The 12,655-nt window shown below is 40.9% G+C and overlaps 1 protein-coding gene across 1 annotated transcript in view; it reads right to left on the bottom strand.

The window, feature by feature from the left end:
- The window catches only part of rbks (ribokinase), a 63,068-nt gene that overhangs the window by 33,642 nt on the left and 16,771 nt on the right, over positions 1–12,655 (bottom strand). The window contains exons 4-6 of the mRNA XM_056476857.1: positions 12,551–12,614; positions 9,870–9,932; positions 5,822–5,986 (exon numbers count right to left, since the gene is read on the bottom strand). Of these exons, the coding sequence (XP_056332832.1) occupies positions 5,822–5,986; positions 9,870–9,932; positions 12,551–12,614 (292 nt within the window). The remainder of the gene's footprint in view (positions 1–5,821; positions 5,987–9,869; positions 9,933–12,550; positions 12,615–12,655) is intronic.

The raw sequence follows: 12,655 nt of genomic DNA, 5'->3' as shown, positions 1-12,655 counted from the left end.
AAATTTAATCCATTTAGGAAGAAACCGTTAACACAAAAAACATGTGGAAAAAGTGAAGCGCTTTGAAAACTTTCTGGATGCACTATATGAAACCCTGAGTGACACCGGCACTAGTTAATCTAACATTGAATAATGCACAAGTAAAATGACATGTTACATACATATTGGCTTTGGAGTTAAAGTGTTAGTTCACCCAAAAAATGGACATTTAATCCTAAAAAGAGACGAGATGGCGGCGCGTTCGGTTCGCGAGGCTCAGTGTCTCTCCAGTTTCTGCAATTTTGCAGTATTATTCCTGCTCATTTCGGGTCTGTTCGTGCAGAACAGCAGTGCTTTTACATCGTACACCCGACAGGACATCTTGGATATTGGATTGTGCATTCCGGACAGTTTTATTAACAATCTTCGACTCATCCCTGAGATCACCAGAACACCCGGGCCGAAGAGCCCTGCCCGGCCGGGCGGAAGTGCTTGGAGGCGGCGCAGAGAACGTAAACAAAGACGGGGGAAGCGCGGCGGGCTAAGAGCTAAGCTAAAGCGAACACCACACCGGCTCTCTTTACCCAGCATCTTTCTCGCCAATGTACGGTCACTGGTGAACAAAATGGATGAGATTCGACTGCGCATCAACCACAGCAAAAGATTATGGAACTGTAATGTCATGATTTTCACAGAAACATGGCTAAACAGCGGGATACCAGACAACGCTATATCGCTAACGGAGCATCAAACATTCCGAGCAGACAGAACGGCGGATGACTCCGGTAAGACCAGAGGCGGAGGATTATGCATTTATATTAACAAAGCTTGGTGCACAAACTCTGTCGTCGTTGGGAGACATTGCTCTGTTAACCTGGAATTTCTAATGGTTAAATGTAGACCGTTTTATCTGCCACGGGAGTTCACCTCCACCATAATAACTGCCGCTTATATCCCTCCCGACGCTGATGCCAAGCTCGCTATGAATGAACTTCATGCAGCCATCAGCAAACAACAGACTGCTCACCCGGAGGCTGCTTTTATTGTTGCGGGGGATTTTAATCACTCAAACTTAAAGACAGTGCTCCCCAAATTCCATCAAAACATTTTCTGCCACACAAGGGGAAACAAAACTTTAGACCAAGTTTACACAAACATGGCTGAAGCATATGCTGTGACCCCCCTCCCCCACTTGGGTCAATCAGACCACCTTTGTCTGTTTCTCACCCCCAAGTACTCACCCATCGTCAACCGTGTGAAGCCATCAGTAAGGACCATCAAAGTGTGGCCAGCGGGGGTGGACTCCACACTCCAGGACAGGTTTGAACACACAGACTGGAGTATGTTTGCTTCCCAGGCCACATGTGGCTCTCACACAGACATTGACAGTTACACTTCCTCTGTTCTGGAATATATCAACACCACCATAGACAGTGTTACAACCCAGAAACAGATCACCACATACCCAAATCAAAAGCCATGGATGAACAAGGAGGTGCGCCTCCTGCTGAAGGCACGCAACACTGCCTTCAGATCAGGGGATGCACAGGCCTACAGCACTTCCAGGGCTAATCTGAAGAGGGGCATCAAAAAGGCCAAGCACTGCTACAAGCTAAAGCTAGAGGAACACTTTTCCAACTCTGATCCTCGGCGCATGTGGCAGGGCATCCAGGCCATCAGCAACTACAAACCCAGCCAGTCCACCCCCACAGCCACAAATGTCTCCTTCCTGAACGAGCTAAATGACTTTTATGCCCGCTTTGAAAGAGACAATACAGAACCCTACACCAGGAACACTACCTCAACCGACCACTCACCTATCACACTCACCTCCTCAGAAGTCTACACCGCACTGAGTCGGATCAATGTGCGTAAGGCTGCTGGACCAGACGGTATTCCTGGGCGCGTCCTCAAAGCATGTGCAGAACAGCTCGCTGGGGTATTCACAGACATTTTCAACCTGTCGCTTAACCTAGCAACTGTGCCAACATGCTTTAAAACCACCCTCTATTGTGCCAGTGCCCAAACACTCCAGCCCAACATGCCTGAATGACTACCGCCCTGTAGCACTCACACCCATCATCATGAAGTGCTTCGAGCGGTTGGTCCTGGCACATCTGAAAGACTCTCTGCCATCCACACTGGACCCACATCAGTTTGCCTACCGTGGCAACAGGAGCACAGAAGATGCCGTCTCCATAGCACTGCACTCTGTCCTCACACACCTGGACAATAAAAACACTTATGCACGAATGCTGTTTGTTGACTTCAGCTCAGCATTCAACACTGTCATACCCTCTAAGTTACTGATCAAACTCAGAGACCTGGAGATCAACGCGTCTCTCTGCAACTGGGTTATGGACTTTCTGACTAACAGACCTCAGAATGTTAGATCAGGCCACATCTGCTCCACCACCGTCACACTCAACACTGGTGTACCACAGGGCTGCGTGCTGAGCCCCTTCCTCTACTCCCTTTTTACCATCGACTGTAGGCCTGTGAACAGATCCAACACCATCATCAAATTTGCAGATGACACCACAGTGATTGGTCTAATCAGCAATAATGATGAGACTGCCTACAGGGAGGAGATACAGCATCTAACCACTTGGTGCACTGACAATAATCTGCTCCTTAACACCAGCAAGACCAAGGAGCTCATTGTGGACTTCAGGAAGGGACGAACAGGCTCGCATGATCCCATCCACATTAACGGGATGGCCGTGGAGCCTGTCTCATCCTTCAAGTTCCTGGGTACCCACATCTCTAAGGACCTTTCCTGGACCACCAACACCTCCAGCCTGGTCAAGAAGGCTCACAAGCGCCTATTCTTCTTGAGGCAACTTAAGAAGAACCAGCTTTCATCAGCCGTCTTGGTGAACTTCTACCGATGCACAATAGAAAGCATCCTGACCAACTGCGTCACAGTCTGGTATGGAAGCTGCTCTGTTGCTGAGCAAAAGGCACTGCAGCGGGTGGTGAAAACTGCCCAACGCATCACAGGGACTACACTGCCAGCCATAGAGGACATCCAGAAGAAACACTGTCTGCGCCGAGCACGTAGTATTCTCAAGGACACCTCTCACCCTGTTCACAGACTGTTTTCTCTCCTGCCTTCCGGCAGGCGCTTCAGGCTCCCCCGGACAAAAACCAGCAGACTGAGGAACAGCTTTTTCCCCAGAGCTGTCTTCCTTTTGAACTCTGCCCCTCACTGACTCTTTTGCCCCCCCAATACACCCCCCACACTCCTCTAACTTATACTCCTCACAATCACTGCACTATTTAACATTTACACATTTAAAGTTTGCACATATTCATTGCACTGATTCACTTATCTGAACTGGACATACCCACTGCACATGGACATTTGTAATTATGTTTATCTATCTGCACACTTCTGCTATTAATAGCATCCTGTACATATATTCATTTATTGTAAATCTGTTCATAGCTAATACAACCTGTGTATAATGTTCATAGTACATCCATCTGTAAATATTACCATAGTTTTTCTAAAACTGCACTTTATAACTTATACCTATATCCTGCACTTGCTGCTATTGCACTGCTGGTTAGACCTAAACTGCATTTCGTTGCCTTGTACTTGTACATGTGTAATGACAATAAAGTTGAATCTAATCTAATCTTTACTTGCCCTCAAATTAGTTTCTTTTTTCTGTTTAACACAAAAGAAGGTATTATGAAGGACGCTGAAAATTTGTAACCATTGACTTCCATAGTAGGAAAAACAAACACTATAGAGATCAAACGTTAACAACATTTTTTAAAATGACTTATTTTGTGATAAAAAAGGAAACTCAAATTTTGAACAAGTGAAAGGCGAATAAACAATGACAAAATGTTTGGGTGAACTGGCCATTTACATAAAACTAACAACACTGTAAAGAAAATGCTGGGTTTCACACAATTGATTTGTGTTGGGACAACATGAAGGAATTAAGTAAATTTATGTTTATTTTGTTTGTTTTTTACAAATTTGAGTGGATTAAACATAAAACAATTAAGTTGTATTAACCACAAATTAAGTTGCTTCAGCTCATTTTAAAGTAAAAGTAGCTTAAATAAACAGCAAATGTCTTTTTTTAGTCTACACTTGAGGAGAGAATCAAAGCCAAATATCTATTTTATTTGTTTTCTTCTATTCATTTATCTGCAAATGTGGTTAGGAATGCAGTGAGCCTGTGGGGGTGGCATGTGCGTAATCCAAGCCTTGAGCTCCGGCTAAGTGCTACTTGCGCACGTCATTGTTTGATGAATTCATCCCAAGTGATAGGTGCATAATCTGGGCTAATGGCCTGTCTCTTAACACTTAATATGGCCTGCTAACGGGCTAAACAGCATGTATCTGGGAAGTTCTGAGGTGGTGAATGTGAATATTGGGGTGCGTTGGTGTGGGGAGGGGGGTATCCATCTGTGTCATCCATCTGTGGAATAATCTTGTGCGTCGCATGACAAGGATACAGGGTGTCTCTGATCAGTGGGGACCTGAACATACAAGGTGCTAATGATGTCTGAGTCACAGTCGGTGGAGCTAATCATTTCGAAAAAAAAGAAGCTAAAAATAGTGAGTGTGAAAGTTTTTGCAGAATAAGGTAAAGGAAATAAGCGAGTGTTAAAAAATGGTGCTGTAGGACTGGAAACTAGTTGCCAAATAGATAAAATGAGGACCGCAACAGCATGGAGCTACTGTACAACTTATTTTATGAAAGAAAGACAGTTATTGACCTTCTAGTCCGTGTGAAATCTAAATTTACAATGTCTATTTTGCTAGTGCATATTATTATACTGTATGTGAACAAGTTAAGTTTGTTTTGGTAATCATCAAAGTCTGACCATTTGGTTCCATGTTTGGAGTGGCAGTTCTTTTCTGATGATGTCTGTTTGACGCTTCAGTTACAATATTCGTAACCTTGGCCATCTTACCGTTAGTTTGCTATGAGAGAATGATGTGCAAGGGGAAAGCCCCACCCCCTAGTCAATATTCTGTTTCAGTTGTGTTGTCATGATACTGGAATTTGGTACCAATCGGTATAAAAATTTGAAAAACGTCCATTTGTCGCTAACATTTAAGCGCCACGAAGATCAGTCGATTCATCATATAAAATATTATATTATATTATATTATATTATATTATATTATATTATATTATATTATATTATATTATATTATATTATATTATATTAAATTATATTATTCATTCATTCATTCATTTTGTTTTCGGCTTTCGGTTTTTTAATCAGAGGTTGCTACAAAGAAATGAACCACCAACTTATGCAGCATATGTTTTACGCAGCAGATGCCCTTCCAGCCGCAACCCAGCACAGGGAAACACACATACACTTATATTATTTATTCATTCATTCATTTTATTTATTCATTTTCTTTTCGGCTTAGTCCCTTTATTAATCTGGGTTCGCCACAGCTGAATGAACCGCCAACTTATCCACCACATGTTTTAACACAACCCACCTCTGGGAAACATCCATACACACTCTTTCACACTCATACACTATGGACAATTTAGCAGTATTTAATGCAATATTATAAAGTAAATATTATTAAATTAACCAAAAAAAGAAAACAAATTCCTAATTTTTTGATCAAATAATTCATCACTGTAATTGCTAATCACTTATAAGTATATCAGACACTGATAAAGATTTTATATATACAGATTAACATCATCATTTTTTTTCTAAAGCTGCTTTGAGAAAAGCGTGCAATGTGTAAAGCACTACAGTATATAATGTATAAATATACCTTGGCTTAACAAAAAAGATCTTGGAGAAAGTGCAAATGAAGAAAGGGTGAGTGACTGACCATGGTTGTCTCTAGCCATTTTTAGGGCCTGTAGCGATGCATCTGGGCTGATTTCAAGCTGGCAAACAAGCACATTGGCGCTTATTATTGCAGACTGTGCCCGTTGTAGCTCCTCTTGCCCCAGGAGCAAATTAGCACCAGCAACAATCACTATGGCATTTTCCCCTGTCAATATAACACATCAGAGTTACCACAAAATTCAGACACACCTTTAATGGGACATGAATTAGACTGAGATTTATTATTATTATTATTATTATTATTGTTATTATAACCTTTATTTAATTACAAATCTACATTTCCTGCATTCATATACAACATAAATAAGATGCCATGCAATATGAATATATAGTACATCATTTAAGTCACACTTAAGATGTATAGGATTAATGTGTCATTATTTTAAACAAAGATACACACTTTTTAAAGATGACATTGGATGCCCAACTTACAATAACTTACAATGATTTACCCAGTCAGAAACACCTCAATCCACAATCTAATGAGCTCTTTTGCGTTATATATCTTTAAATGCTAATGAGCCTTCAGCTTCTGCTGAGCTATGTCTGTATGACTGACATAAGTATTTGAAGCTGTTCCTACTTTATATTGACAAAATGTGCTGGGCCATCTCCCATGTATACAATCATACAAACATTGCAGCCTGCCATTATCTATGTAAAATGTATTCAAACAGACATCTACATAAAAAGTGACACTTAACAAATGTTCAGCTGCAGTTTCTGAGATGGTTACTGTGAAAACCAACAACACCACACAGCTCAGCATATAATGGATGATTATTTGATTCTAAACACGAGTGAACTGAATCTGACGTTTGCTAATTGTTTCCCCAATAAAACAAACAGAAATTACATATAATCTTTACACCCTTCGGACATATTGTAGGTACAGCTACATCCTTAAAATGCTATTTTGATTTGAGTCCAGCTTTGTATTATCCGAGGTCATGAAACATTGTGCCAAAAAAGGTTTTGCACACATAAGAAAGCTTTTGCACACTCTTTTTGGGATGTTCCCTTCATGTATTAAATGAATACATTTCACAATCATTATTCTACTCTATGATTCTATGAAGCTGTGATTCTGTGTAAGGGGAGCTTTAAACCTCTAAAGTTCCATCTAAAAACACAGCAGAAAAACGTAAAGCACTGGACTCTTAATGATCTAAGCGCAAAGTCTAAAGCACACGGCGGAAAAGCGTTAAGGGCATGTTTGAATCCACTTTTGCTACTTTAAGGATGGAAAAATACGGTCTAAACCCGGTGCATGGTCTATTAGTGTTGTGCTTATTCTTTTAATGAGTTATGGGTGTGTTTTGAGCATAACGTGCATTAAACCAATCAGAGCCTAATCTCCCACTCCCCTTAAAAGTCATTGCGTCGCACTATGATGCATTTGCTATTTACATGGCGGATTTTGTAAGTGGAAAAAAACGAATGCTTTACTAGCAAGAAAACAGACCATTTGCACGAGGATAATGAATGAGCCTCCTCCATTCAACCTCTTTACTTTACTTTTACGCTTTATTTCTTTACTTTCGTGGATAAGAAAACAGTGTTGCACACACTCCACAGAAGACATCCATTAGCCTACATATTTAATTTAGTTTGTTAAGCACAAAGATTTGCTTTCTAAATTCAGTTCTAATTTCCAGCGAACGAATAAATGAACAATGATAAGGAAGTGTGGTGAAACTAAGTTATATCTTTGTCCTGTTCTTATGCCCCATATGATGCATATAACTCTTCAAAACCTGACAGGTGGGCAAATCTAAACTTCATTCATTCATTCATTTTCTTGTCGGCTTAGTCCCTTTATTAATCTGGGGTCGCCACAGCGGAATGAACTGACAACTTATCCAGCACGTTTTTATGCAGCGGATGCCCTTCCAGCCGCAACCCATCTCTGGGAAACATTCACGCACACTCATTCACACTACAGACAATTTAGCCTACACACCTGTACCGCATGTCTTTGGACTGTGGGGGAAACCAGAGCACCCGGGAGGAAACCCACACGAATGCAGGGAGAACATGCAAACTCCACACAGAAACGCCAACTGACCCAGCCCAAGCTCGAACCAGCGACCTTCTTGCTGTGAGGCGATAGCACTACCTACTGCGCCACAACGTCACCCAAATCTAAACTTGTTTTCATTAAAGCAATTATAAATAGGCGTATAACAAATAATACTACAACTAATAATAATAATAATTATACAAATGAAAATTGTTAGGAATTAACTGAGATGAAATGAGTCCTCAAAGTGGCGCAAATGGATTTAATATTTAAACAACGTGAAAATAGCAACAAATCATGGCATACATGCCTTGCACCTTATTGCACAGGGTGTATGATTTTTATTTTATTTTATTTATTTGCAAAAAGAGGTAAGAGGAGGGCATAGTCTATAGTTTGCTTTGAGGGGGTGCATTTGAAGAAGTAGCTGGTTGCGAATAAACCCGCACAAATTTAACCAGATAAATTACGGCACACAAATACACCAAGACAGCTTATGATAAACAAGCTGCATGTTTTCTTTACAACTTGTCTGAGCTGGCAGACACAGCAGATACTTAACTAAAAACAAAAAATACCAAAGTAAAAATTGTATCCAATGTCACCTTTACAAAGCTTGCTCAATAATAAAACAATGAATTTTTGCATTGATAAAAATTAGAACAATATTTTGACAGTGCAAATAATATCAGATGCCACTAAGTTTGTTTTCTTTTTTTCAATGGCATTAATTAAATTTTGATGTAGCCTAAAGTGCACCTATGATGAAAAGCAACTTTTGTAAGCTGTTTGGACAGAACTGTGTGTAGGTATAGTGTGTCTACAGTCATATTAGAATAATAGAAACACAACAAGTCTCTTTTTTTTTAAATTCCCTGATGTTAAAATAGAATCCAAATGAAAGTAATTTTGAGGCCCACTGCAATGTGATGTAGGAGTGCGGCTTTCCCCACCCACCGAATTGATTGACAGGTGCCATGTCTGCATAATAACATGTATACACATGTCCACAGAATATTTTTTACAAATAAACTTGGGTTAAAACATACGTTAAAACTCTCTGTGATCATCTGCACCTCAAAAATAAAGTTTTAATAAAGTTTAAAACATTTTTAAAACTGCATGTTTGTAAAAAAGAGAGTCAAATCACTATTTAATTTTTAACTGCTATAATCACCACGGCTGCATCTGTGTCTGTCTCCATTACTGACTGCTGTTTATCTGACGTAACGCATAAGAAGCAGACGCACACATGAGAACGTTGGGGGGGGGGGAGGGTAAAACTGGGGAGCAAAACTGTACTCAGACACCAAAATGGGCAGATTCTATATTATATAATAGATAATCTGATGGGTATTTTCAGCTGAAACTTTATAGAAACATTCTGGAGACACCAAAGTCTTATCTTACATCTTGTAAAAATAGGTGCCCTTTAAGTTTTACTTATGGCCATCAATATAAGAGACATACATGTACAAAAGTCTCTTTCTCAAAAACAGACAGTCAAAAATAAAAAATCTTTTATCTCTTTTAAACTTTAAAGTTAAGTCTTCAGAAATAATTATAACAGTCAGCATCTTTGTTAGCTTGCAAGATAATTGTTGTAATAATTGAATATCATTGCTATGATATTCACACAGGAACAACACTAAGGTTTCAGAAGGATGTTATGGTGATCATAAAACCAATAAGAGCTCTTTCCGGAGTGCTCACTGTGGTGCTTTTGGACTTTCACAGGGTTCACCACTTATACCATGACATTTACTATACAGCAGGCCTTACATTCAGAGGCAGGCTGGTTATGTCACCTTTCTTTAAGTCCACGTACTGCTACATTAAACTTGGTCTAAAATTACCCTGCGTAGGCATGGTGGACACAGTTAAAAAGCTTCTCACTCATCTTCGCCTCATTCAGAAGAGTACTTAGTGCTGTTTATGTTATTTTAGGGGCTTTTAAAACTCATAGATGCAGCAGGGCTTGGTATTCAGACCAATTTCATTTTACCTGTGTCATTTACAATGATAGAGGCGGCTCCAGTCGCGGCCTTTTCAGTCTGCTCTACATAGGCTAAAAGAGAGAGAAGTGGTTAAATTGATTGCTGTGCACAAAACTGAACTGAAGATATCTGAATGTTGATTTAAACTCATTAACGGTTTTTATAAAACTGTAACAGAGGCACTATACAGTATATGCTGACTTATACGCTGAAATCTGTCAAATGATCAGTTACTTCTGATTTGCATAACATTTAAATATTGGTCAGCCAAAATTACTTAATTTAAATTGTTGATGATGACGACGGGTGTGTGTGTGTCTCCAGGAGTTCACTGTGTGTGTGCGCACCAGTCTATGGTGTGTCTGTGTCAAACAGTTGTGTGTGTATGACTTTTCCTGTTGCAAAATGCGGATAAAAGTCCTACACGACAGTAATAGTTTGATTACGGTGTTTACATGTTTGTACTGCACTTGACTTCATAAATTCAACTAAAATAAGAATACTCCACATTTCTTGATTCCATCTGTGTTTACAACAATTATGACTTTCAGCATATCTAACGTGCTATTCCATCGCATGGTTACGAGCCGTGGCTAATATGTGTAGCAGCAGTTGTAGCAGACTCTGCTTTTGGATGCGGCAACCTTTGAACTCCGGTGAAAAAAGTGGTTACGTCACACCTGCCCATGCAAACGAGTGACGCGCAACACGAGGCAGCCTGGGTTGCTAGGTGTGTGCAAAGCATTAAATGTGCAGTTTAAGTCCAATCCTGCCTCCAATCTTCAGTGCTAAACTCACCCTCACGCTCCATCATAACATCACAACTCACGAGACAACTTTTAACCATGACGAGAAATCTCGTTGCGATTACGTCTCTGAGCCTGAGATCTCGTCACATCCTTAGCACACAGCAGGGGCGGACTGGCTATAGGGAGCACCGGCCCGACGGTCAATCTGGCCTGCCAAGATGACTCTGGCCTGCCACGCCAACCTCATCCAACCCACCACCCCCCGCTCTTCACTTTCTAGATCGGATCGGATGAGGCCTGCCACCGTGACTCAGGCCTGCCAGGCCAACCCCATCCACCCCCACTCTTCACTTCTAGATCGCATCAGACGTGGCCTGACTGACAGTAAATTTGGAAAATGCTTTCCCAGTCTGCCCCTGGCACACAACACCTTATATTGACTGAAAAACACAAAATTGTTGACATTCTTGCATTTATCACATAGTTTTAATTATTCAGACCGTTTGCTCAGTATTTAGTAGAAGCACCTTTTGATCTAATACAGCCATGAGTCTTTTTGGGAAAGATGCAACAAGTTTTTCATCTCCAGAGAGGTTCAATTGGGTTTAAGTCAGGGCTTTGGCTGGACCAATCAAGAACCGTCACGAAGTTGTTGTGAAGCCACTTCTTCGTTATTTTAGCTGTGTGCTGAGGGTCACAGTCTTGTTGGACAGTAAACCTATGGCCCAGTCTGAGGTCCTGAGCACTCTGAAGAACGTTTTCATCCAGGATATCCCTGTACTTGGCCACATTCATCTTTCTCTTTATTCTGGGGTGTCCAAATTCGGTGCTGGAGGGCCTGTGTCCTGCATATTTTAGTCCCAACCCAATTAAACACACCTGAACCAGCTAATCAAGCTCTTTCTAGGTGTATTAGAAGCAAGACCGAGTTTGGACACCCCTGCTCTATTAGTACCAGTCGTCCTGTCCCTGCAGCTGAAAAACACCCCCACAGCATGATGCTGCCACCCCTGTTGGGACTGTATGCCTGGTTTCTGCCTGGTTTTCTCTACACATAGCACTTAGGATTAAGGCCAAACAGTTGGTCTCATCAGACCAGAGAATCATATCTCTCACCATCTTGGAGTCCTTCAGATGAATTTAGCAAACTCCATGCAGGCTTTCATGTGTCTGGCCACTCTGCCATAAAGTCCCAACTGGTGGAGGGCTGCAGTAATGGTTGACTTTCTACAACTTTCACCCATCTCCCGACTGCATCTCTGAAGATCAGCCACAGTGATATTTGGGTTCTTCTTTACCTCTCTCACCAAGGCTCTTCTCCCCCGATAGCTCAGTTTGGCCGGACAGCCATCTCTAGGAAGGGTTCTGGTCATCCTAAATGTCTTCCATTTAAGTATTTTGGAGGACACTGTGCTCTTAGGAACCTTAAGTGCAGCAGAAAATGTTGGTAACCTGTGCCTTGCCTCTTCAGGCAGTTCTCATTTGCTCTGACATGCATTGTGAGCTGTAAGGTATTATATAGACAGGTGTGTGGCTTTACTAATGATGTCCAATCAGTATAATCAAACACAGCTGGACTCAAATGAAGGTGTAAAACCATCTCCAGGATGAGTGTCATAGCAAAGGGTTCGAATAATTAGGAACATGTGATATTTCTGTTTTTCTTTTTCAATAAATCTGCAAAAATCTCAACAATTCTGTGTTTTTATGTCGATATAAGGTGCTGTGTGTACATTAATGAGGGACAAAAATGAACTGAAATGATTTTAGGGAATGGCTGCAATATAACAAAGAGTGAAACATTTAAGGGGATCTGAATACTTTCCGTACCCACTGTAGACAGACAGACAGACAGACAGACAGACAGACAGACATTTTTGATTTTTGTCAGAACAAAGCCTTAGAGGTAAAACAGTTTTAAAGCACCGTTTGGCCATTACCAGTCGATATGCCGTTATTTTTGAAGTTTTGAATGTAGTCATTCCCAAAAACGTCTCTGCCAACCTGAAGAGAAAAAGCAACCAAAGATGAAAAGCAGAACTTGA

Source organism: Danio aesculapii, chromosome 17 (genome assembly GCF_903798145.1).
Source record: "Danio aesculapii chromosome 17, fDanAes4.1, whole genome shotgun sequence".
NCBI lineage: Eukaryota > Metazoa > Chordata > Actinopteri > Cypriniformes > Danionidae > Danio > Danio aesculapii.
Note: the sequence above shows the minus strand (reverse complement) of the source record. Positions and strands in the feature narration are given on the sequence as shown.